The sequence below is a fragment of the Symphodus melops genome (assembly GCF_947650265.1).
Source record: "Symphodus melops genome assembly, chromosome: 18".
In the NCBI taxonomy this organism is placed as follows: Eukaryota; Metazoa; Chordata; class Actinopteri; order Labriformes; family Labridae; genus Symphodus; species Symphodus melops.
In genome coordinates this window covers 4,345,846-4,373,597 of record NC_136708.1, presented here as the reverse complement: position 1 = coordinate 4,373,597, position 27,752 = coordinate 4,345,846, and the positions used below count along the sequence as shown (strand labels likewise).

Sequence of the window (27,752 nt, the reverse complement as noted above, 5' to 3'; positions counted from 1 at the left end):
AAACAGGCACCAAAGAAAAGGTGATCACTCATGATCAGACAGCAGCCATGTCCTCCCACAGCACAGAGCTCAGCAGCCCTTCTGATCTACACTGAATGATAAAGGGAGCTCTGGGAACAAAAAAATACATTCCTTCCATTCATCACTGTAGCTGGCTCGAGAGGTCACAGGACAAAGAGAAGGGAAACCTACCCTGCCCACTTCGACCAGCTTGGTGATCATGACAATGCTGAAGCAGTTCTCCTGCCAAACCATCCGCCAGAAGTCGTAGATCATCTCCTGCTTTGGGCCTGCGGAGGAGGAGAGGTATAGGTGGCAGAGTGGGCGGAGGGGGGGGGGGAAGGAGAGGAGGATAAGGAGGGCGGAGAGATGAGCCATAAGTCAGAGAAAATAGCAGCAATAACCATCAATGTAGAGGTGCTGTGTAATCCATGCCGGGGAATAGAGTAACAATGTGTCATTCATGAACTATTGCCCGCTCTGTGTTCGCCCAATACTACAGAGAAATGTCATTTCAATACACCCACAAATCCTCCGCTATTGTGCAAACAAGCGCCTGCGTTGCCTTACTCAGGCAGCAGTGGCTGACACAAATCACAGCCCACCGGCGAAGCTGACACTTTCATTGATTTCATTACACCTTGGCGTTGATAATATCACAGGGGTCCTCCTTCATAGCGACTCCTCTGCCTAACACACTCCTCCCCTTTAGTGAGCAACACGTCTGTTCTTCTCCGCCCACCCTGTTAGTTAAAGAAGAATGTTAGCTCCTAACCGGTACATGTACGACATGACTTTTGTATTTGCTTAGTGTGGGATTTGAATTTATCTGTCAAAAAAATACAGAGAATAAAACTTTATAAAGTTATAAACAAGAGAAAAAATAAAGGCATTTCGGAATCTTATCCGAGGCAAACCTGAAAGACTTTGATGATCGCCAGTGGTCGTTACAGTTGCTTTTACACACAACATAGCAGAAGAAATATGTTAATAGAAATAGGAATAAAAGAAGGAATGCAGACGAGTTCCAGTTAGGAAAAGATATCTGAACAGGTACAAATTTTCATTTGTCCCATTATCTGTTACTCTGTTGAACTCAGGCCGTAAGTAGAGGTTTCTGTAAAGCAATGCCATGTATGTTTGTATGTATGTAGGTATGCACTTTATTGCACTGTCAGCACTTGACTGCTATGCACTGTCTTACTCTATTTTTCTATTCTGTTGTGTTATGTGTTATGCAGCAGCCTGTACGTCCAAGGCAAATTTCCTTCGAGACTAAATAAAGTAATCTTGAATCTTAAGAGATACAGAACTACAAGAGAGATTGTTAAAGAACTACAGCTATGGACCAAGGTCATGTTATTTATGACAAAACAATATGACACCATGCCATAGGACACTCTTCTATTGTGTTTTGTAATCTGAGATTGGAGGTCCATTCTAACCATCTGAGAAGGAATATGTAAAGATTAATGATAATGAATATGTGAGACTTATTAGGCTTCATTATGACCTTTGAACTCTCAGGACTAAGTGGCTCAGTGGCTCTCTGATTGGCTGAGGCATACAAGGAAATGTTTTCCTGCCGCCACCATCCGAGTGACGAGTGACGAAGGTCGGTTAACGTCATGTGATCAAATAAATACGCAGCGTAAAGTGAGACAGTGTGCGGGAGGAATCAGGAACGCGCACTAACTTTACCCGTGAAAGTCTATGCTCTATAAATCTGGCACTAAACTGCATGTGTTAGCAATGCTTGCTCAAAAGACAGTGCCAACCTGTTTAAAAAAAATGGTCGAGCCATTATTTATTTTGGGGCTTTTGTGCCTTTATGAGACAGTGGATAGAGATGGAAATAAGGGAGAGCAAGAGAGAGAGAGAGAGAGAGTGGGGATTGACATGGAAAGGAGCAACAGGTTAGATTCAGTTTGGACCACTGCTGCTCTCTATTTATTTTCCACGTTGGAGCTTTGAGTTAAAATTACGACTGAAGATCTCTAGTTTCAGTAGCTTTGCAATTCTATGGATCAAATTGAAATATAAGCGAGAAGTGTCCAAGTGTCAGAAACTGTTGGCAGCCTTAATTGAAATGACTAGTCCTGGTTTGATGGAGTTAGAGGGAGCGTGTTGATGTCAACATTATGGGGAGATGTTTCAGAATCCGACAGATCAAGGAATCTCAAACCCTGAATGAAGCCTAAAAAAAACAACACGCAAGCCTGCAGAGGTCTTTGTCTCCACAGATAAACAAACACAATGACACCTTCAGCTGCCTGTTTTCACACCTACTGTTTTCTTAACAAGAGAAATCAAAAAGCTACGTGTTTGACTACAACCCCCCCGGGGCAAACATGCAAAGACCTCTGTTGACTGTGAAACACAAACGGTAGCAGGAGGAGGAGCAGTAACAACATTACTGGCCATGTGCAGAGACTAACACATGCATCCCTTTCCGAACATCTATACTGCTCTTTACCACAGTGGACACAGGGGGGTCAGCTGGTGGTTAGTGTTTTGATTTACACATGTAGGCGGCTTCCTTCACGTCTTTGTTCCTTTCACTTAATAATTCACCGCTCTCTCGGCTGTTTGCAATTACTGCTCTCGTTTCTAAGTATATTTGTGATATATGAGATGTTAATTTTTCAGCAGAGGCGGCGGGAGAAACCCACAAAATGCATCGCCAGAGGGACAGTGCAGTCAGTTGAGACAGATGATGTGTGATCCCTGTGCCTGGGTGAATCTGTATGCAAAGCACAACATGCTGCCGCTTTGGACTCGCTCTTTCAGAGTGCATTTGACATTTCTCCTCCTCGTCCGCCGCCCCTTCTCGCCCGCCTCCACCCTCCCTCATCTCTGGACATAATAGAGAGTTAGCCCAGAGCACCTGCTGCCTGCCGCACATTCACAGCTGCCGTAAGACTCGTCTGATGTACAACAAATCAACTTCTGCCTGCAGAGCACCCAGGGTTCGGCAGCAATACTCAGAGCATGTTGCTCCGTGCATGCAGAGCGTGAGAGATAGTTACGTTTTTATGATGCAGTTTAAGTACTGCTCTCCACCCGTGTGAAAGAGTGGAAGGAGCGAGTTGCAACTACTTTGGTTAAAACAACACGCTGTGCATTGGTTACTGCATCAATTTCAAAATAAGATCCTTGTAGATGTACTTTCAGCTAAATGTATGCACTTTAGTCCAACAAACTTCCTCATGCAAAAGCAGCCACACAGCATTCTAAATATGTTACAAATTAATTTTCAATGTTCATTTCATGTTTACTGAGGATGCGCGATGTGGGTTAACCCAATTAATGAAGGACTTCAATGCCGATCAAACGTTACAGCTAAATTGTAACACAGCCGCCTGCCACTAGCCAGGGTGGTAGCTCTGGTTCATGGCTTTTGCCATAATGTTCAAAAACACTATTACTGGTTTAAGTGGAATGTCACCCCTCGACCAGAGTAGTGAGTAACCAGCACAGGCATAAGAAGGCAAACCTTCGAGGACTTCCAAAAACTGCCACATTAGACAAACCAATCTGACATTGATTACTGTCTGACGCTGTAATCCCATATTTGACATTGTTGAGTAAAAAGTGCCCAATTTGGACAGTTTATTTATTTGTATTTTTTTACTTTAGACCAGGATCTTCTAGGATCCGAATGAATCTAGTGATAAAACCCTTCAAGAATTGAAAGTATTATGGAAATGTAGCCATTGTGGCTTCAAATATCCGTCAGCTTGTTTTCTCACGTGATCTTAATTCACTTGATTTAATGTCATACAAATGTTCTAGCTTCCACGTGTGCGCCCCGCTGAAAACGAATCCCCCACTGATGCTGAGAAATGATTAACATTTTTGACATTTCTCAGTACACCACTAGGTTACTCACGCAGACTGTCACACTTGAAAAAGCAGAAGATAATACTGAAGAATGCGAGAAGTTATTCTGTCATGTTTGGTTATGTATATATTCTGTTTTGAAAGGCATGAAATCTTAAACCTTAAATGCAAATATCTTCTTGTATTCTTCTTGTTAATATCTTAAGCATGGGAAGCCCTTAATTTGATCAAATTGCTGTGTTTCTGTTCCCGTTTAATCACAACCAGCTGGTTTCTGTTTTATGAATCACAGGAACCTTTAATATTCTGACAAATCTTTAAGTCAGTCAATTTAGTTGACTGTGAGTTAAATTTCACACACAGTCCCGCTGGAATTGAACATATTGGCACCCTTCCGTCTCTTCCTGAACCGACGCATGCAGAAAGTCTTTGTGTGCAAAATGGGGAAGAGAGAGAGAGAGAGATTTTCAGAGGTTACTTTTGCGAAGCGGTAGAACTGAGACCAAAGAGAAGGAAGGGAAGAAATCAGAGGGGGATTACGATGTGAAAAAAAAAAAAAAAAAACATATTCAGTGAATAAATAGGATCAGAGCTGGAGAGAATAAAGAGAATGTCTTGCAGTTTTTCTCTCGGTCTCTTCAGTCTCTTCTCTCTCCTCTTTTTTTTTTCTGTCTCTCTCACTCTCCCTCTAAGTGTGTGTGTGTCTTGTGTGTGTGTGTGTGTGTGTGTGTGTGTGTGCGCCCCGCTCGGGGAATGCAGCCTATATAGTGTATCAAACCGACATCACAGAGATGCTGCACCACACATGCAGATGGCGGGGAGGAGAGACACAAACGCGGAGCTTCACAAAGAGCGACAGTAAGTAGTGTAAGAGTGCCGATTGACTGGCAGATACAGTCGATTGTTATGAGAGTGTTGAGAGTGTTTCTCAGGCACGCAGGAAAGTAAAGCTTTACGATCAAGCCTCCAGATGTGAGCGCGAGGCAACGCAGACTCTTTGTTGTTGACACATTAATAATTCAGGAAAGTCATTTTCATATTGTCAGCTGGGTCGCTGAGTAAAGAAATCACAAACAAACAAACAAACAAACAAACACAAATATTAGCAGTCAAACACTGCTGCTGGGCATTTTTACACTCACCTTGAGTGGCGATGAAGTGATTTGATCGCTGGTAACCCTGTGTGGCAAAGACAGAGGGGAGGAGAAAGAAGAGAGATGGAAAAAGTTAATAATTACACGAGCCCGTGATGAAGTGAGACTCAGGGACCTCTAACTCTCGTTTCACCCCTCCCATCCTTTCTCTTTCTCCATTTTCAGCCTCAAGTCATCTCTTATTCATCTCAGAGCCGGGTTTGATGTCAGCGCTCTGCTAAGTTTCAGCTCTCGCATTTGACTAAAGATTTTTCTGTGGTTGCAAAGAACTAATCAGCACCGCGCTATAGGCTGATAAGACGCTAATGAAAAAAAAAAATCATTAGCATATTTGACCATCCAAAGTCTTTGCACTGTTTAGGCGCTGCGTTCGGGCTGAGGATGGCACAAGAATGATAATGCGGAGAGAAATGGCATTAATTCAACATTTTCTCTGTCTGTCTCTGAGCCAGGTCGCTACATGCAGAGGGAGGGGAGGTGCATTTCAAAGGTGGACCCTGCGTGTGGTACTTTGCATGCAGCCAAGGCTGCTGATCAAAGGGAGATTGACAAGTGAGGGATCTCCAGCTCGGGGAGTAATTCTACCTGAGTGACACTGACTGATCTGGCTGTCTCCGTCCTGCCCGGTCTGGCATCAGTGCAGTTATGATACAGTGTGCACAGTCAGGTGGGCTATTAGCACAGTGCTGGCCCTGCACCATGCTAACAGTGTGCGCTGAATGCAAAGCAGCAAAGCATGATGGATACAGAGAATACAGAGTAAATGCTGCCTCCCATCACTCATAGGTAAAGTGATTCGACTGCTGGATATGGTAAACATTTGTACACATACTGTACACACACCAATCTCTCTGTACCACACACACACACACGCACACACACACACACACACACACACTGATGTACATGTATGCACAGTTCAGCCAGGCAGGCACACAAATTACATTGCATAACTGTCATGCCACAGAGGGGAGTTGGGATGGATGGCTATCGCTATGAAAAGTGCAGCGACCCTCATTCCCATGAGCCTCCGTTGCTGAGTTTTCCAGGGACGGCCAGTTTCTCGTCTGTCACCTTGGCAACTGCATTTTACGACAGAAGGCAAGCAGCAAAACATGAAGCAATGAGAATTCACGATGTGTTGGAGAGGAAAAACAAAACATGCAGAGTCGCTTTCGAGGCGTGGAAAGCCTATCCATTCTATCAAAGAGAGGGAAAAAAACTACTTTCAATTTGTTTCGCTTTGACAAATTTCTTCTCACTCTAACTAAAATCTGTGACAAAAACCTGTTTGTGACCTTGGTGTATGCAAGTAAATGAAATCAGTGCTCAAATGTCGTGTGCATCACAGAATCACTTGTAGTTATCCTGATGAATCTTTTAACATTATTAAAGTCATCCTCCCTGAGAGACATGGAGATTACCAAAGAGATTTCTGACACGATCTCCCTGCTAATGAATAATACCCGGGTTTTTTACAATACCTGCCGTTTAATGAGACCAACTGTGAAATTGAGATATTTAAATGGCTCACGCTTGCATTTGAAAGTCAATGGCAATAAAAGGGGAAATCAAAGAATAGAAAAACTTCTGAGTGTTCGTTAAAAGAAAGTGTTTAAAACACTTGAAAAGAACTGATAGTTGATGTTTTTCCCCCCCTGAGTTACCCAATCATCTAATCGTTGCTTAAACAAACGTTTCCTTGTTGCTGGAATTTGCTCTGAAGTGAATTGTGTAGGTGGACCAGTTGCTCAACCTCACAAGCAAACCCTGCCCCAAAATGCTTTCATCCACTTGATAACTTTGATGAAGCCTTTTGTTTTTCTAAATCAAGTGCTCTACTTTAGATGTTCACACATAATGAAGATTTAGTGTCGCCAACTATTTTCTCTTTGACAGTGATCGATGGCCAAATAGCTTCCTTTTCCTCAAAAATCTCAGACTTTTCCTTTAACAGAAGGTAGACAGCTGAAGCTGTGTGAAAATGCCATATTGCACCATCTCATTTTACAAGGCCCTGTTGGGTTGCGGTTTAAACTCCACTACTCCAGCAATTTGTTGGACAGAAAACATGGGGGAAACAAGCTCTGGTAACGATATGGCTAGCTAGTTGGCAGACTTGAAGTGAACACTTTTTTGACAGGCTGGTTGGAAACACTACTGTATGGCACTATATACTGTACTTGCAAACTGCTACAACATTCTCTCAACATTTAAACTCTCCAAAAGGCTTACTGGGAGTCGGGCTGTAACCAATCTGTCTGACTGTCTAGCTAGCTTGTTACTGGTTTGCTAGTCAGTGTCATATCCTCTCATTGACTGGATATCAGTCCCTTAACTTGCAGTTACAGGTTGATATGGACAAGTCAATGAGTTTGGGTGGGTCACTATATGGGTTTTTTATTTCCCTTTATGAGATGGCTGATGACATTTGAAATGAGAAAAAGTGTGCTATCAGGTCCTTTAGTTCCTGCACTTGAATGCACCATGGGGTTTTATCCGTTTTCCCCAGTTCACTCTTATGAAATATGTTCCAAAATTCTTGCTCTGTCATGGTGTCATTAAACTCTGCCTTTCAACTGACTTTCTTCATCTGACCCAGTCTACTGTCCTCTGTGGCATACTATTAGCTCTTTTATGGGACAGTCTGATGTTAAGCAAGAACTCCAGGCGAGCATCTGGCTATGGATGAAAGAGGATAGAGAGACTGCTGCACTAAGTTTGGAGAAAAAAAAATCAACTCAGGGGAAAAGTGATGGCTAAAGGCAGACACGCTCAGCAGCTCAAAGCCAAAAGAGGGAAGGAAGATCAGCTGCTGGTGGGAAGCCATGGAGGGCTGGCAGGGACAGCGAGAAGGGGTAGCATGAAATAGAAGAAACGATGGAAAGAGAAGAGAAGCAAGGTACTTACTTCCCTGTTTATCCGAATCTAAGAGATGCCAAAAGGTTGAAAACGGGAGGACGGAAAACAGAGAAAGAGAAAAAAGGAAAGTAGGGAGGGAAACAAGAGCTAGTTATTGTGATTAAAGAGCAGGAAGAAAATGGGTAATGAAATGGTTAGAGAGCAGCTTGCATTGGGCACCTGTGGAGAGAATAATGTTCAAAAGCCTTTAATTCCCATGTTTCCATGCAAATGACGAAATGTATTAAATTGCAATCAGCAACGTGGAACTCAGACCTTGGAGCATGTCCATTGTTAGATATTCAGATTAAGCAGATAAAGCAGTCTGATGATCAGACAGGTTGTAAACAAGCAGTTTCTCCATGTAGCTAAAGTACCTTTATTTGGAGACAAAACTAAAAGTGAGCCGAACCAAAATATTGTCAATCAATCTTTATTTGTACAGCACCAATTCAGTGTGCAAGTGCTAACTCAAGATACGTTACAAAAAACAGGTAAAAGACCTTACTTATTGCTATAATCTTATGCTATATTGCCTGTAATCCCCTCATGTACAACACATTGTATGCGCACAAGGTCAAAGCTGCAGGAAGTAGGTGTTTAAAGTCATATTTCCTTCAGACTGACAGTTTTGGTGAGTTTTCTGCGATCGAAGAAATCAGCTTGGATAACCTTCAAGTTGACAGATTGTCTGGCTGCTTGTGATTTTACAACATGTCTTGAGATCAACACGTCCTTATTAATAGCTGTTTTGTCCTTCTGTTTAATATACACTATGACCCAAGTTATCAACTCCTTTATGAAGGTCCCGAATGATGGCAGGTTATATTCCTCAAACCGACCACTTTCTCCGTCAAGAAGCACGTAGCATGTAGTTTAGTGTGGATGCCAACTGTGGTCTGTGTTTTTACAAGTGCACTAGTTAATTATGTTGACCAAAAAACGATTCATGTTTTTTTCAATAGGAGATAACACTGGCAAAGTTTCCTACAAAACATAAAAGATCGATTGATGTCACACTGGAGTCAGACCTCAGCCTCCAATAAATCCTGTTTGTTGGAGCCATTCAACCTCACTGACCACCATCCCAAACAGAAATGTTTTTATTCATACTACACATTCTGAATCATACATTTTCTTATATCTACATTTGTACATCTAAAAGAGGTCCCCATAATATCTAACACCTAAATATGGAATTGAAATGAGCTGTTTAACAAGCTTACATTAAGTAAACTTGGTGAGCTCAAATGAAATATTACCTACAGAAAAAAAAGTGTTGGACGTTGTGTGAAGTAAGCTGTATGAAACAGCAGAAACAGAAATTCTTCTTCATTGATACTTCGGGTTGACATGGCAAACTGGTTATCCTGCCTTTTGATCAATCACAGACGGATACAGATGAAAGAGAATTTGTAATCCATTCAGAGAAATTAAGCTCCTCAATCTGCCGTGGAATCCATTACTTCCCGTGCTCATTCTCACGTCATCTTATTCCAAACAAATTACTGATGCTTGCAACATAAATGTGACAGAAATACTTTCTTGAGCACCTGAGCAAGAAAAGACCACCTGACAGTGGATGGTAAAACACAGCAGAGCATGAATGTTTAAAGACTTGTGTGTGGAGTGAGTCACTTCTTGTTTTTAAATCTGTCAACGACAGACTGCATTAAAAGTGACAACTAAAGATTTGGTGATTAAAGATGCCATGCCTTGCTAGCCAAGAAAAAAACATGTGAAACTGCGAACAAGAAACAGAGCAGAGGACGGTGAAACCTTTCAGTTTAACCTTTTAAAAAAAACAACAAAACCTTCCATTTCTCCAAACGCTGGTGTCTTCCATGAATCATTTGGAATCATTTCGCTGCTCTGTTTTGAGCCAGGGGTCTTGGCATGACATGCAGGCAGTGCTGGAGATGGCATAGTTAATGACATAAAGGTCCTCAAAGCGTTGTTACTAATGGAGCCCTCATGGAGCACTAAAGGGGGATAAAGTGGCCCTGCTGAGGCCAGTATGCTTTGACGCTCTGCTTTTAACAAGCACCACCCACATACGCTGAGTCAGCCCTTTGCTACTGATCTTCTCTCCACTTTACATTCCCTTTTGTTCAGCAAACAACAGAACAAACAAAAGATGTGGTTAAGTATTCAGGGAACATACAGATTTGCGTCACACCTCGCAGTGAGCGCTTCAGTAAGTAGATCCAAAAATGGGAGTAAAAACTGCCGAGAGCACGAAGTGATCCTTCCATCATGAGTGAGCAGCAGAGCCCAGAGCCCTGGTCTGTACTGAATGAAAACGTGAAACTGTTGGTTTATCTGATGCAATGCTGCAGAGATTGGATCTGGCAGGAGTGGATACTGCTGCAGGGACTGGAGAGACTCCCTGCCACACTCACTCGAGCAGAACTGTAGGTGAGATCAAAATATGTGAAGGTAGATGAAAGGATCAGCTGTGTTTTATTGGGTCCAATTGTGGTGCAATGTCGCCTCACCAAAGCATTTTGGCGAGGTCATGTGGCCCAGTGCTCTCAGCTTATGGGCTCTTGGAGGATTCTTTGGGTTTACCGGGATAATATCTCACCGTAAAGCCCTGCATGTAATAGCACATGTGGATAAAATGCTATGTTGTGGGTGTGATTTCTAAATGGGAGATCCGTCTCTGTATCAGAGAGCTCGACATGACCTCAGGCGGTATGCGGAGCCGATCAAGCGGGTTAACTTTGACAATAAAAGACGCGTGGTACAAGCTGTTGAGGAGGAGCGGTGGGATCAGCAAAGACAGAGATGAAGGAGTGGGAGGAGACAGAGGAGGGACAACAGGAGTGAAGGTGACTTACGTCTATGTAGTTGGCATTGACATAATCAGAGCTGGGGTCAGCGAGCAGAGAGTGAAGCTTGACTCGATGGCGATCATCTGAAATGAATAAAGAAGCATTTAAGGTTACAAAAACAGGAAGAGCCCTTTTTAAAGTAGTGGAGGCAGAACTTGGATTGTAATACACATTTCCCTATTGGACTTCTCATTGTTTTGAACTATGTCATAATGTATTGTAACATGTCATGTCGCTTTATGTTGTATTGTAACGTATCACATGCAGGTACTTTCCCCATTAGATTGGGTGGGTGGGGTCTCAGCTACAGTAGGACACAAAAAAAAATCTGCTGTTTGGGGTCATTCATGCAGCTCAGTATTCAGGAGTGTTTAGTGTTTATTTAAACACAGAGTATCAGTCAATTTATTTGCTTTCATTCACATTAAAGAAGCTCTCAGGTGGTCTAATTGAATGTAAGTGGGAGTGTGCAGACAAAGCGAGGACTATGATACAGACCTAAAGATATATATACACACACACACACACACACACACACACACACACACACACACACACACACACACACACACACACACACACACACACACACACACACACACACACACACACACACACACACACACACACACACACACACACACACACACACACACACACACACACGTGTATATCAGGTCTGTTCTAGTGGAGCATAACATTAGGTTTCCTTTACCATGAGGAAAACAACACTAAACTTTTATCTTGTCTAAAACTGATCTTTTCCAAATCGTTGTTTTATCCTGGTGGGGAAACACTTAATACATTCAGCCATCATGACATTAACAATGCACAATCAGGGACAAAGTTAGGAAAGTCAGTCCCCAAACTTCCTTGGACTTGATGGATCATAACAGCTCTGCGCTCAATCAGCGCTGCGGCGCAGTTCGCCGCCACTCTGGTCAATCATTGTGATTCCGGGTGTATATGCGCCACACACACACACTCTGCGTGAACTCTGAAGGCCTGTTTTCACAAATCATCACTGACATATTAAAGTTAAAGCCACAGTCAAAAAATCTATTTCAACTGATTAAACTCACATTAGAACAAGAGGCGTTCTCTTTACAGAGTCAACAACCACTCGGCTGGGAATAAAGATAATTATTGGGTGGCTTCTGCAGAGGGGAATTAATGTTGTTGTATGGTAATTAACTTCACAGTTTAGGACCTTAAGGAGTTCAGTTTCCTGCACTGTAAAAGTAAAAAAAAACAACAACCTTCTGGCACAGAGCCAAGTAAAAGCAGCATCAGTGTTTGTTTCATGTAACCATGAAGTACTCACGGTTAAGCAAGCTGTCGTGCCTTCCTTTGGTCTTGTCCTTCTTTTTGGTGACGTCCCAGCCATCAAAGAAACTCTGCAAAACAAAAAGAAGAAGAAAGACGATATGAAAAAAAAGGCAGGGGTGTGTGTGTGTCTTTGATACATCATAAAACTCACACAAAACCAACTCGGAAAATGCAAGTGTTACCCTGAGGTTGTCTGAGCAACTTTACTATTACAGCATGTTGCCAAGTCATCAGCAGACATCTGCCACAGCATAGCAGGGGAGAGACTGAGGCTGAGCGATGACAGACGACACTAAGAGAGGGCTGTGGCCTTGAGAAGGAGGAGGCCGTCCACTGCAGTCATTCTCATTCTTGTCACAGTCGGAGTCCCCGCTGATTGAAGGAGCCGATGCTCTATAATGCCTCAGTGTTAAACTGCTAAATTTGTGACAGCTGTTTATGACAGCCGTCTTGTAAATCTGCCGCTGAAGCACGATGAGTCATTGAATATAAATCAATACTATAAGTAACGAGAGAGCAGCAGGAGAAAATAAACAAATATGAGTCTGGATGGGAGCGGCTCAAGTCCTGTCATATTTGGATGAATGATAAGTCCTAGTCTGATCTCCTTGCTGTGACAGTGAGCACATTCAGACTCTCAAACTGACACACGCTGTCTCTCATCTGCAGCCAACCAATCCCCCGCGGACGAGCAAATTAGGACCACCTGAGGCCCAGCTGAGCCACACAAAGCAAGCTGATCAGGGGATTACATCTGCTCCTGGATCCTGCACAGGTAATGCTACACCTAATCCAGTTTGAAAAAACAAAAAAAAATAATCTGCCTCGGTGGAGTCCCAGCACCAGAGTTATTAGAGCTTTAACGACTTTTATTTCAACTTCATAGAACTTCACATGAGTTATTTCTTGTCCATTACTCCCATGCTAAAAAAGAGCATACAAGAGAATTACTTCTTCTATTGCTGGACTTTAGTAAGATCGTATATTTCCGATACTTTTTAACCCATGTTTCAAAATGGAATTTCCTCTGTTTCAATGACTGATAGAATCGAAAGTACTTAAGCTTTATCTGAAAGAAATATTGCCCGATTAAAATGCCAATCTAAAAAAGGGCATATGTTGCACTTTTGTGTTGGCAATGTTTCTGTTCAGAAAGTTGCCGACATATTTTTGCTTTTCATACAGCTTGCAGGAGAACGTCTGTAATTTATAAACATTGTTGTGCCTAGGACTTCCATTTTTCTTCTATTGCATTACTTAAAAAAAAAATTCTGGTATTGTGACAACCCTAGACCTCAGTGCAACATATGTTGGGGTCTAAATAGATCATACTGAACATTTTGAAAATGCTTCAGTAGATTTTCTTCAGCTTGTAGCAGAAAGACGGACAGCAACACTGTGACGTTATCCTAAAGGGCAAGTACGTCTGATTTAAGTACATCCACCAAAAGGTTTTGTTTTTATCACGTACTGAAAGCGTCCCCCCAGAGAAAGACTCTTTCGTTAGAGGGTAAGAGCAAGATGTTTTTTTTTACAGGACACACCACTACATCACTCTTTTCAGACACCCTGCACTCCAGTCACCAGAGAAGTCCGTTTTACTCACTAGAACATGAACTTAGTGTCACAAACCAGATCATCCGTTTCATCCAGATCCTTTGTGAGGGATTTGATCAGATTTGGTTACTCGCCAAACAACCCCATAACAGCCATCCAATTACTGCCCCATTGTTCATTTTAAAGAAGTGCTTGCACCAACCAGTCCCACTTATAGTCACAACCTGAGAGTAAACAGAGAAATCGTGTGCATGAAATACCCAGAACACTTTCAAATGAGAAAATGGTGTGTTACATGTCTGAGCCAAGTACTTATAGTAAGAAGCTTACAGATGAAATGGTTTTTAAGGTCTTTCAAGTGTTAAATAGACATATGATGGAACAAGTGGCAATTTGCTGCTGTTTGGGTTTTTTTTACTTACTGTAAGTGTTAATGTATGACACTGAGGGAGCTCTACAGTTCTTTGTGACAATAAAGTCTCTACATTTATTTACTGGTTCTTGTTCCAGATGTGAGTCAGCATCACAGTAGTTTTCGACCAAGCAGTGTGTTTCAGTTGATTTTGGTTTGATAACCTTTCATTTATGTTTCCACCAGGAAAAGTTGGAAATGGTACCAAAATACAGGATCGGTACCATCCAACCCTGAAGGGTGCCTTGTTTACTGTGTCCCTGTTCTTCTTAAACGTTTAGCTTAATGTTGGGCTGCTGCATAGCGGACGCGGCTATCTTCATCTGGCTTACACTATGCTTACCAAATAATGGTACGGTTGGCTGTGCAAAGCGAGCAGAGTTCATGCTTGGTGGAATTGGGGATATACAGTTGCATACCCACATTGTGGACATGGCTCTTCCCCCCCCCCCCCCCCCCCCCCCCCCAATGCCTTGCAACATATCTGATCAATGGCAGCAGCACGACCCTGTGGGAAATAAGTGTTATGAAGTCTGACAGCGGTGAGCACGTAGATCCCCTTCATCTTGTTTATTTCTCCAGGCGATGGGGAGCCAGACTGAGGAGTGAAAAAGCGACCCACATATTGATTTTGGAAGGGGGGGAATTTGTTGGCCCTTCAGGGATCTTAATGAATCAGGGGAGGAAAAAAAAAAAGAGTGCATCTGGCTTACTGCAGGTGGACGTGTGGAAAAAAGAAAGACTTATCACTACTTTGTTGATGTGGAGGACTAACTTCAGCAATCATAATGAGTCCACCGGGGATCAGGAAGTTCAGTTTGTCCTGCTCTATCTCTGCTATGCAGATTAGGAAAAACGTTGTTTTACTGCTTGCTCATGCATATGAAAAGACTCCACTGAAGCTTTTAAAGAGTAGACGGTCGTTTGCAGTAACACATAGGTAACCTAAAAGACTGTCAGGATGAAATTACAGTTTCTTTCTCAGCCAGAGTTTCAAGTTTGGTCAGACTGTTTTTTAAAGAACATTTCAGATAAAACCCCACAGGTTTAAACCAAGCCGCAGTCCGGATGTTCTTGAGAAGTCTTTCTCACTTATGTTAACATTATGGTATCATGTGGGCACCAAAACATTCTTTGAACATTATCTTAAACAAGATCTTTCGTCTCTGAACATCTTCTGCTCAACTCATGGGAAGCAACGTGCCGCTATGACCCCCGCCCTCCTGCTCTCAGCCATTCCCTCAGAAGTGAGAACCTGGCTGCAGAAGATTTGCTGCCAATTAATCCGCTAGAGCATGACGCGACCAAAGATGTTGTTGATTTACAAGGTTGTGCTGGAGGAAGCTGGATATTCACCCCAAAGGCATCTGAGATGTGCAGCTGGGTGAAATGTTTGGAAAAAGTCTTTCAATAAATTGAAATTGCATTTTCACCTTAGGCACCTGGAACTTTTAGTCTCAGGTTTGATTTTTCCAGGATCAATTGATTCATTGTATTTTATTTACGTGCCAAGCACACAAAGTGCCCAACCCTCATTGAGTTTGTAAAATTCAGTCGCAGTGTTTCAACGATTCATCATTACATCATTATGCTCCATCTCCCAGCAGGCTTTGCAGGTCAAGTCTGCTACGAAAAGGGTTCCTTTTCTTTCTTTCTTTTTTTTCAAGATATTTTTTGGGTCTTTTGGCCTTTATTAAAATAGGACTGAGAAACAGAGAGGGGAGGGGGGGGGGGGGGGGATGGGGGATGACATGCAGCTCACTCACGGTTGCTTCGATGAGGAGTATTACCTCTTGTCTTCTCAAGCGCAACTCAAGTTTTAATACTCATCTAACCAGAACAAATCAATATTAAAGGAAGACATTTTTTCTAAACAGACAGATTGGACAGCAGAAGAGAAAGTGAATCAATGAACTCGCACAACACACAATCCCAGTTTTCCTCTGGAGTGGCAGGAAACCTGCAGCTCTTTAAAGCTAAAGCTAATGTTCCAGAATCTAAAAAGTTCCTTTTGCCTGGAGTGCTTTGTGGTTCTCTTGCCGTCTTAAGACCAGCAAAGATACAGTATTGTTGTTAGCATGTCAACCCCTCGCCCTGAAAATACTGACTGCAGTCTCGTATGTGTATGTCTCTTTTACACATAGCTTGATATTTAAGATGAAGTATAAAGCCACACATAAACACGACTGGGACTGTTTTCCAATTATCTGTTGATTTTCTTTGTGAGCAAATAGGCTCGACCAGACGTGCACCTCATCGTTGGTCCATTTGTCGTACGCTTTAAATTCAAGTCCATTGGTGTCCAAACACAATACATAAAAACCAACAATCTGGTTTACAGGAATCGATTTTAACATTGTGTGTTAAACTTCATGTACCATGTGGGTTGATAAAATAAGATAAGAGAAGATGTACTTTATTGTCCCCAAAGGGACATCTGTCTTGGACTCTGTCTAGCATCATAAATAGAGAGAAAAAAAAGAGTGTCCCAGGGGCTCGATTCAGACCCTGGTCTCTGTGGAGATCTGCTCAGAAGGCGTCTAGTCTATGGGGAACGTTTCTGAAGAGGGGACACAGCTTTTTAGGATCTGTAATCAAATAGTTCCAAAAGAAATATGTTTGAGCCGGGTCCGAAGCTTCCTTACAGATTCCAGGATTTAAGACTGTACAACTACAAAGCTGCACTGATTCATGCAAGCACATGTAATTGTTGCAATATAGAAATATTTGTCTGCAATTTAATTTGACAGGAGAAAGCACACTACAATATAAATTAGAAAGTACTGCATAAAATATTATTCTACATTTGTTCAATTTGGTAATTAAAAAATATACAGGTACTGCAATTTCATTTTAGTTTACTCGTAACGTCTGCATGCAGAGATGACGTAGTTAGCGAGGGTCGTGGTCCTGCGATGAATGCTCATGCAAAGCTAATGTTCCAGAATCTAAAAGGTTCCTTTCGCCTGGAGTGCTTTGTGGTTCTCTTGCCGTCTTAAGACCAGCAAAGATACAGTAAGGCCGTTTTTGTTGTGAAGACCCGATGCGTCTGGATAAAGATAATCTTAAAAAAAGAATACAGCACCGGGAAGAAAAAAGTTGCCAAACGAAAGACAGAGTCCTGGTCTTTTCATGGGCGCAACATAATCAAGCTAGCTAGCAAGCTATCTGATCATTCATTACAATGGAGAATCAACACTGTGGCTCGGGTTAAGACTGAGAAATTCAAACCTTCTCATCGTCTTGTCTTACTTACTGCGTAACACCCAACTGAATGCAGTTTTCATCTCCAAACTTCTCAAATTCATTTAAAGGTCAACACACGATGAGTTGTAGAACCAGCAGAGAAAAGTTGTTTTGTTGTTTGGGGTGGACAGTCTCTTCTTTTACTTTTCTATTGTAGCAGCCCACACTTCCTTCAACATAAGCTGTATGTGAACTGACACATACAGTACAGAACAACCCGAAGGGCTGTGTGCAGCCCACTCAACACTCAACCTTCTCTCTGCTCAGCTTGCACGTTTAAACTTCCTTGTTTTAACAAGCCATTCCAAAAGTGTTTAAACCTACCAAAAAACAACATGTTATTAACACTTTCATCAATTCTCACTGAAATGATTCTTCTACCCTTGGTGTGAGGATGTCTTGGATGGAAACCATCTTCCAGCGCTCTGTGAAGACTGTTGAAAACCAGTCGCTCAGTTCCACCGTATTCAGCATGTGAAACGTAAGCTCACTAACACCTGGCTCGCTAAAGTGGTATGAGCACAATATGACTCCAGATGTTGCTGATAGAATCACAAAAGACGGTACAAAAGACCGAATTTCATGATGCTGATTTGTGAAAACTCAAAGTTGATGCCTTTAAGGTTGTTCTCTCGGCCAGCGGTTCCTAAAGTGGGGGTCTCGATGCCTTTGGAAAACAAATACAGATTTAAAAGACTTAAAATTGTATATTTGACCCATTGTTGTGAATTGTCCTTAAGTGAGATTTGTGCTGAAATGAAAGTGAAAAAAGTGAGTGTAACATTAAGAAATGCATTCTGAAATCATGTCATGACTTTAAGGCTGCTCTTTTCTTTAGTGTTATTTTTAATGTTAGTGTTTGGATAGGAATATTAGAGCGTGCTGCTGTGCACTGCGATAATGCTTTTACCACTTCCAGGAACAGAGGGGGTCCTGAGTCTCTCGTATGGTTATAACGGGGGTCGTGGGGTGAAAAGTTAGAGAAGTCTGCTCTACACTAAACAACCAAACAACTCCTAGGATGTCCATTTTACAAATGGAGTCTGGTGTTTCTGATGCAACATCAGGGTCTCTAAATTAAAATCAAATTCTGAGGCTTTGCCCCGCCCATCCTGAAATCAAATCCATATCCTTATAAATGAACGCTGCATGAAAGATGGAAGCATTTTTTCTTTTTTAACCAAACCTTGAGAGGCTTGCCAAAGACCAAAAGTACATCTTATTACAACCAGAGGTTATCTTCTCCCGTCTTACCTCATACTCTTGCTTGAAGCCGTAGCCCTCGGCCGTCTTCATCTGATTGATGTGCTGCAGAAGATCGGCCACTCTCACGGCCGGGTGGAGCTGACCCGTGTGATAAGGCGAGCTCTTCCTCCGACAGTGACGGTGCGGCGAGCCTCCAAGTAAGCTGCTGGACTCGTTCACGGAGCTGCGCTGCTCATCTGGGAACAGGAACAAAAAAACTAGTCAAGGCCTCCACCTGACAACATGCACCTCACAATGTAAACCATTGTTTATTCATTTTTTATGAATGTAAACCTCGGCTGAATAAAATCTAGAGGGCAGCTCAAGGAAATATCAGCGTTTCTGCCGGGATGTGACGGCTGACGGGCACTGCAGAATACTCAAATAGACAGGAGACTTGCAGGAGAGCGCCTCGTGGCACGGCAGAACAGATTGAACACATGCTCGCAAGAAAACATGGCTGAAGGTCAGGAAGGAGGGAGCCTCCTCTCAATGGACACTCTCTCAAGAGTGTCCATGTGTTCCTCCTCGCTGTCTTACTTCGAGCGTTGCAGCCGTGGGCATCCATGAAGGAGTGCGCCATCCTCTCGTCCTGCTGGAGAGTGCTCTGCTCTGTCATGCTGCAGTCCAAGGAGCTCAGCTTCCGACTCTTCTCCTGCCTGTAGGACATAGCCGCCTTGTTTATGGCCACCTTCTTCCTACTGTAGAGATGCAGAGAGAGGCGGGAGGATAGGAAGAGAGAGAGAGAGAGAGAGAGGTGGGGAAAGGGAGCGATAATAGAGGACAGGGTAGAATAAGAGAAAAACAGGCAAAGAGATAAGGAAGCAAGGAGGGCTGGTGAGGAGATGAGAAATTGGACTGAAGGGGAAATATAGGTGCTACAAGATTGAAACTGGACAAGGGGGAGAGTGTGATTTGGTGATAGCAAAGAGAGTGCGAGGGATGTGTCGGGCTGGTGGCGGAGGTGAAAGGAGAAGGACAAAGAGGGCGAAGGAAAAAGGGGGGCGTGTACTGTAGGATGCAGCGGCGAAAGCAATGCTGATGTCCACTCTAAAATCCTGGGACTACGAACTAGAGCAAGCAAGGGGAGAGATGGCGTCAGCGTTTGGGGGGGGGGGCGAAAGATGGAGAAAGAGTAACTTACGGGTAGTAAGGGTAAGAATAGAAGTCCCTTCTGATTAGCATGAAGGAGGAGGAAAGGAGAGAGACAGAGAGTGAGGAGAAAAAAAAGAAGAGGTGACTATGGTTCATCAGAAAGATAAATGAAGATGCTCAGTGTATGGGAATGTTCTGGCAAGCAATCATGAAGCAGGACCGAAGCTTAAAGAATGACCAGGGCTGGGCGCCATATGAAACCAGATTACATTATGTTGCTGTATTTATGGTGTTTCACTTCTATTCACAGCTTTAGCTCCCAGTAAAGCATCCCAGAAGGCCCGTAACATCAAATCTAAGAACTTGTAATGAGATAGCCTCTTGTTTTTTTTGTCTCCCCTGTTTTTGTACGTAAAGCTGTGCTGTACCTACACTCCTCTATGTGCACTGATTGTTTCAATTTTGCCTTTCAGGTTTGACATTTCATCTCTCCCTGACCACATTTACATTAAAGTTCTTCCTTTTCAAGCAGAGTGAGTATATCCGAGCACGGCTGCTCCGTTGCCCCCCCTGTGGCTGTCTGTGGCTTCTTTTGTGTCTCTGAGATTGGACCGCTGAATCTTATCAGTCACCGCCTCCTTCCAGACATCCCGTTCATTCTCCGTCGATTCTCTGAGAGAACATTCCTCGAGTGGAGGAGTCCTCCCCCCACCCCCCACCCCAAAAAAAAAAAAAAAAAAAGCAAAAACAACCTTCCTAACCAATTACTTGCCCATCCACTGGCACCTCGCAGCTGCTTGCCTCATGTAATTGAGTGGGCAATGGAATAACATGCCCCTTGATGAAATATTTCACACCCAGACGAGTGTTCCACCGTTCGCCCGGCGAGCGATGGAAGAATACACTGCAGGTGCGGTGGACGACAGAGGTAATTTGCAGGTGGAAAGCAGCCAGCGATTTCCAGTGCGAGAAGGCTGCATTTGAATGTGCTCAGCCAACACGCAGACCTTGAAATTAAAAGATGAGATGAAACACAAAAGCTGTGCTGCAGCAGTGTGGAGGGGGGGTGGAGGGTGTGTGTGTGTGTGAGGGGAGGGTGGGGGGGGGGGAGTTTAGGATTAATGTGCTACTATTCCACTAACTCTGGTAGTAATTCACTTGTGTTGCCAAAAGCTTTCCTCAACAGACCCTGGCTGCCAAGTGGGAGAGAGATAAATGTACTCTATTGAATGGGCTACACAGGAACAATACGACTGGAAACGTTTGAGTCGGAAAAAGGTCTCATCTCACATCAACAGGCCAGCAGACACAAAAAAAAAACTAAACAAACAAAAAAAAAAAAGTCACAGCCACTCACCCCTTCTTGACGATGATGACGATGGCCCCAAGCAGCAGGATGAGGACCACCAGACCGCCCGCGCAGGCCCCCAGGATCAGACCCATGTCCTCGGCATGCTGGGACACCTCCAGGGCTCGCTTGGAGTCCTTGCAGGCAGCTGCACGAGAGAAAGACAGAGAGGTGAAGTGAAGACATCCACAGTCTGTGGGTTTCACCTCGAAAAGCCTGACAAGAAAATGCAGCATGTCTGATTATGTCAATAATTCATTACCGCATTCATTCTCGCTTAATTAGCACAAACACAACTATCGCCAAGAAGATTGGCAGCCTCCGCAGAGTCCTGATTTGAGTCTGCTTGTTGGTAAACGCCGCTGGATTTACTCAACTGATTTATGACACAAAACAAGACTATTCTGCTCGTCTTTTACTGCAGACAGAGCTCACACTGTGAGATCTTCAGAATGAGAGAAGAGACATGACGAGGTATGCACATTGGTTTGGTTTAATTTGACTCAGATTTTGAATTTATGTTGCCTTTATGGAGTTTCAAAAACTGCACTGAATAAAGACTTTTAAAGGCATCACTGATATCTTTCTGATAACTGCTCTGTTTTACCTTGACTCGTTTCAACTAATCCTTTTATCTGGTCTGCTGAAACTTTCTTTGATATCCAGACATACCTGTTTACAGCTGCCTTTATCTTTAATCTTTCACTCTGCACTTTGAATTCATTTTATGTTTTTCCTTAAATAAATTGTATTTGAATTATGTTTTCCTTGTACATGATTGAAGCTTTAATGTTTCTCTTCTTTCCTCTGCCATGATGCTGTTGATGTCTTGTGTTCAGCACTTTGAATTGCCTTGTTGTTGAAATGTGCTGTATGAATAAATTCTCATTGAATGCCAGTCCAATCAGGACTGACGGCTAACGAGCTCCTTGGTGTGTCGACACAAGCGAGCGTCAACGACCAAACCAGCCTGACTGGATTGTTCTGATTGGCCACGAGCCAAGCAGCGCGACGCAGCATTTTGACTCGCTGTTCTCATTCAACAGAGCTTGTTAGCTTGTTAGCATTAATAGAATCCTGTCCGTAAATGAAATACTGTGCTTTGACTTGATTCAACAACAACAGAAAAAAAAAAAAAATTCCGGCTCGTCAGGAGATGTTTATTGACAAGTCTCTCGATTTAAATTTGAGTCAATGGATCTTAAATACAAAGCACCACTCTTCAGGTTGTCCACATTCTACATGTCTACATTTACCGGAGGCAGTGTGGACAGTCTGCGTGTGCGATGCGACGTCTAATGCTCATATGCTGTTCGGACACGCTTTAAAACTCTCATATTGTTCTGCCTGATGACAATTATGAATTTGATTGCTGGTCTAATTTAATCCTGGCTTGGTTTTTGTCGTGTGCTGACAGAGGTGTGACGTCCGCTGACTGATTCAAGCTAAACTGGAGGGATGCTCCAGGTCATCACAGATTGAAGTGCAGCTTTTCACAGAGTAGATTTCACCACTAAATTGCAGAATAATACGAGTGTAAAACTATGCAAAAGCCGTGCTGAAACGAATGCTGGAAGCCTCGACGGAATAAAGGCGTGAACACTATTTCAGTGCACTGAGATCAACAATACGAGTGTGTGCAAAGGGAAGCTAAACATGTTTGGCTTTTAGCAAGAGACAACACTCTGGTTATCTTTCTGAACTGATGGCTGCTCTCATTCAGGCAGCCTTTTCCCCCCTCCTACCCATTTGTCACAGTCTCAGTGCGCTTCTGTCTGCATTTCCATCTTTGCTAGCCAAGAGCATGAAATCTCCCTCTCTGTGAATCATCTCGCTCCCCTGTAGTGTTCTATCCAAAGGTGAAAATTTGCTATCAAGGATGAATAGATTGAAGGAGTATTTTTGCACCGGTGGCAGCGTGCTTCATTTTCGTTAACATTCTGTCCCATTGATGAGAAAAACAAACAGCGAGATTAAAAGAACTCAAAGACATGGACACGTCCAGTTTGGCAGCACGTGGATGACACGTGTGTGTGTGTGTGTGTGTGTGTGTGTGTGTGTGTGTGTTATCAAAGCAGCCCTGCTTAAAAAGGCGGAGTTATTACTTGGTGACTGAAAAAAGACAATGAAGAAGAAAAAAAAGGCTCCACCGCGAGGCAGAAGAAGTTTGGCTTGATAAGCGGTGGATTGGTGGTGAGTATGTCTGCTGGCAGACATTACAGTCTGACAGATTTACCATAATCATAGAAATCACGCTGGGTGACTCATTGGGCTCTGAGGCCCGATTTAGGAACTGGCTATCACTGTCAGTTTCATCTCACCAAATAATGTAGCAGTGGTCATGCAGGGGAGTCCACAGGGGTGCATGTGTCGCCCTAATTTGTCGCTTCCTTCTGTTGGTCTGGAATTTATCAGGCACAAAGCAAATATATTCACAGCGCTTCCTAATTAAGGCTTGAAAGAACTTTTGGCATGTTTTCAATTAGCATCAACGCTACGAGAGCCCCCAGAACTTTTTGGACTTTTGAACAATGAAAATGAGAATCTTTTGGAGCAGAAAAATACAAACATATAGAGAAACAAATATACATGTATTTGTTTCACCTTTATTTGTCTCTTGTGAGCGTTGAGTATGTTCAATGAGTAACATCAGCACTATGGATGGGTCTGTATTTTTGCACCTTGAGCGCGAGTCGTCGTGTGCTACGTGAGCATACACAAAGAGACATCAAGTTGATCAGACTGTCTTCAAATCTGTACAGTCACTCTCCCCCGATGCCTACACGCTCGACTTAGTGTTGAAGTCAAGACCACCGAGACGAAGACATACTCGAGACTCGAGTGCATCCGAGGCCGAGACAAGACCAAGACATTTAGGGATCAAGGCCGAGACAAGGCCGAGACCACAGCAGGGCGAGGCAGAGACAAGACCAAGATATCACATGAAATCATATCGTGTGTCTAATCACAGTAATAACAAGGAAAACTGGTATTTACTGGTCTTGAGTCAAAACCTGAAGTCAGTCCAGGCTGAGACCTGAGACGAGACCGAGTAAAAACACTTTCGATTCCGATACGAGACCTTTAAAAATTGATCTCGAGACAGGCCTCGGACTGACTGACTTCATGGTGGCTGAGTATGAGCAGGTAAATCATATTCAACAGGAAGGTTTGAACTTGCCTTGGACAGAACTTTGGGCTCTGTTTGGTGCAGGATGAAAGTTGCCTCGTTGCTGTTCTCGTGATGATACAGCCCCAATATATGACTTCTAAGATGAATATCCTTCGTCGGAGACCTTACGGCCTGAAACAGAGCAATCTTGGGGCCGTGGTTTTTCAGATCCGGGCTTGAGCATCGATTATGGACGTATCCTCTCACTGTAGCGATCAAGACTACAACGCCACTTAAACACTGCTTTCTTTTCAGTGAGACTGTCCACAGTGATTTATCGTCAGTACGTAGTGTTTAAAGTAGATTTTCACTGATCTGCAGATCACAAATGTTCTGACCTGTGAGGGGTCACACATCAGCTGTGATCAGCAGCGTCATTAGGACTTTGTGTGCACTCAATCAGCAGGACAAAGAAACACTCTTTGGATCAGACGAGAGTGAAAACCTTAAAGACGGCTTGGCACAACGGCTTCACTTCCATTTTTTGGCAGACAATAAAAAAAGTCATCCATTGATCATTTCTGGAGCTCTCATTCTGAAGGACTCGTCACATTCAACAAACTGCGGTGTCTACTTGAGTCTCTCCTTGTTTAGAATTTTTTTTTTTTTTTTAAACATACTCGACAGTCCCAAACGCTCAGAGGAACTTGATTCAAATGAGGGTCTTGGCCTCGCTACAGTAAGAATAAATAAACCATTTCAATATCTATGGTTAAAAAAAATAAATAAAAAAAATCCTCTTTATTCAGCTGTCAGACATTTTAAGCAGCATTTTCAAAATGCTTGAAAAAGCTTTCTGTGAATTTGATGCTCTCCTGCCAGCCGAGCTGTCGCGGATAAATAAAACAACTCCTGTTTGCAGAATCTTTCAGTTCGATTTGATGTGTAATGTACATGTTGTCAGTGTTTGACTGTGTCAGCTAACGTAGGGACACAAAAACAAAGAAAAGGGGCCCGGATGTCACGGAAAGAAAAACACACTCGCCCACCTCTGTGCTGGCTTCACAACTGGCAGCATCTGTGAGTGGGAGGCCAGTGAGAGCGAATGAGAAGCAGCCAGCAGGACTGGACCTGTGTGCCCCCCCCCCCCCCATCCGAGGTTACTGAAGTCGCATCAACATGTCTTCAGGGCCTGCCTGCCTGCCACAGATGTATATATGCACAGCTACAGTAGAAATGTCCCCTATAAATATCCCTGCAACCGAGCTCTTCCACTCGCCAGCAGACAATAGCAAGGCACGAGTCTTTGATGTCATCACACTTCAGATAAGAAAGAGTTCAGGGAGAGGAATCCAATTTAACTGCCACCTTTCTCAAGAGCACTACAAACTCCAGACATAATTCAGCAGGGAGGAAGGAGGGGAATAACTCCATTTCACCCCGTCTCTCTCTCTCTCTCTCTCTCTCTCTCTATTGTTTGAACTGAGAGGCTTCTATCAGTGTCTGTCTCTCAAGCAAACACTCCTGGTCTCTTCCTCTCTCAGGGAGCAGAAGGGGGAAAAAAAAAAGGATACGATGCTGCAGTCTGGATTTCAAAGCCATCAGAGCCCAGGAGGGGTTTGCCAAAATGTCAGTGTCAGTGATTCAGGAGGAATAGAGTGAGAAGACGGATGCATGTTTGCTTTCACCTCTCCTCCGGTGTGTCTCTGTTGAAGGGAGATTGGCACAGGGGGCTTCCTTTTCGCGGTGCCCAAAACAACACTAAGTCCATGTCAAATCCCATAAGCGGCGAACCTGATCCAGGATAACTGTGGAAGTCTCTGACATTCACCGCGCACCGGATCACTCAGATCCCACAGTGGTTTTTGATTACCGACAGAATCACAAATTCACTTATTCCACGTTATGTCGGCCAGCCGAAAAGATAACTGGCGGTGTATGTCTCACCCCAGCACGGCCGCTTCTGTGGAACAGTTTCAGGTTTTCTTTGACCTGCTTCTTATTTCTACAGCCTCATTACTATAGATAATGGTTACGTTTAATTCAGCAGCTTAATTGCAGAGACAGGGGGATACAACAGTGTGAGACAGACTTTCACAAAGGAGTCCAACACGAGAGGTGACAGCTGTTTAACAATTCCCCGATCTCAAACCGTTTTCTCTGCTGGTTTTGGTAAAACTATTATCATCAACATTCTCATCCAATCACACGCACCACAATGACACCATGATAGGACACATATAAAAGAGCAACAGGGTAAAGATGTTCATTGAAAAGTGCTAGTTCACCTTCAGATAGAAATAAGTGTTTGAAACAGTCAAAACTGAACATGTTAACTATAGACGGCTAAACCCAAAGCATCTGTGGGTATTTAATGTCAAGCTAGTTTGTTGAATGTGGCTAACGTAAGCAGTGCTAGCCCCGTCAGCCTTCAGTCTTCCCTCCAGGTTAGGTTCATCTGTATTCTACCTATACCTAGATATAGCATGCTACATGCTACAAAAACTCTTTTTGTTTTTTACTTTGACATCATCTCACCGGCTCATAGTCCTGAATATTTACAAGCCAGGAGAACCTCGGCATTGTGGCATTAAAAGCTCCAACTACTCATGAAGTAACCAATCAAACAAACTGCTAATAAAGAGTAAACAATGCCGTCCAACACGGTCTACCCCAGAATGTGCCGACATTATTAACTGAGAGGAAATCAAAAGTACTAATTAACTAAAGAACACAACGGATGGAAAGTGAAATCCATAATACTATCAGTTTGACTGAAGCCCTCCTTTTTTCACTTCTGGGCATTTCCACCAGCTTAACAAAACTCGGGGCTATTTTCAATCTGCATTTCTTTCATGTGGTTTTTAAAGAGTCGACCGTGAAGGTTCTGACGGCTTCAAGAGATTTAAGTAGTTTAAAACTACAGCTGGAATGACGTAATCATGACTCATGCGCTGCCTCTACGGCTTTGGACTCACAGGAAATGTGTTACGTTTAAGTGTTAACTAAACACAACCATGGTGCATCTTTCTTTTTTAAAAAACCTTTTCTGTGTTAAACAATGTTTAAGAGTTGACTTTGTTCTTTTTTAGCTTGAAACAATTGTGTGAATTTGCAAACTGCAACCTGAAGAATCAGGTTTAAAGTTTGCTCTTTATGTTTTTCTTTCACAGGTATCCGATATCAGTGTCTCCTTAAAGTTCATATTGGTTTTTATTCATCGCTCTGATTGTCATCTATATTCAACAATGAACTTTGTGCCTATTTTCTTTTTTTATAATTCTTTATTTAGGATCATTGCATTTCCAACGCATTGTCATTGCAGGTTACATTCTTTCACAGTCTGATCCATTATTCTTTTTCTTTTTTTTTTTGTACATATTGCTTAGTGCCTATTTTCAATGATATTTTAAGGAGCCACTTACTGTAAGAAAAAAAAAAGTTACTTACTGTAGGAAAAAAAAAAAAGTTGATGACTCATTGTGCACTCAGAGTTCTTTTTTGGGTCCAATTGAACACTCTCTTTGTGTTTTTATGTCCCTTGCCCATGACACACAGGAAACATTAGTGTTTGACTTAACATTTGATTGTCCCCACGTAGCATTATTGGCAGCTGTAGACTCCAAGCACTCAGAGTCCCTCCCTAGCTGTTTGTTTTTGTAAATACAAATCA

General features: G+C 42.9%; 1 protein-coding gene across 8 annotated transcripts in view; it reads right to left on the bottom strand.

Annotated features, from left to right (window-relative positions):
- The window catches only part of LOC306839691 (receptor-type tyrosine-protein phosphatase U-like), a 203,289-nt gene that overhangs the window by 24,835 nt on the left and 150,702 nt on the right, over positions 1–27,752 (bottom strand). The window contains exons 14-22 of one of the 8 annotated variants that reach the window (XM_079368506.1): positions 20,977–21,115; positions 19,669–19,698; positions 19,065–19,222; positions 18,534–18,721; positions 12,060–12,132; positions 10,742–10,818; positions 7,908–7,925; positions 4,986–5,022; positions 193–290 (exon numbers count right to left, since the gene is read on the bottom strand). In XM_079368506.1, coding sequence (XP_079224632.1) covers positions 193–290; positions 4,986–5,022; positions 7,908–7,925; positions 10,742–10,818; positions 12,060–12,132; positions 18,534–18,721; positions 19,065–19,222; positions 19,669–19,698; positions 20,977–21,115 — 818 coding nt within the window. Of the gene's footprint in view, positions 1–192; positions 291–4,985; positions 5,023–7,907; positions 7,926–10,741; positions 10,819–12,059; positions 12,133–18,533; positions 18,722–19,064; positions 19,226–19,668; positions 19,699–20,976; positions 21,116–27,752 lie in introns of all 8 variants that reach the window. The other 7 variants (XM_079368511.1, XM_079368505.1, XM_079368508.1 and 4 more) reach the window with 7 other exon arrangements.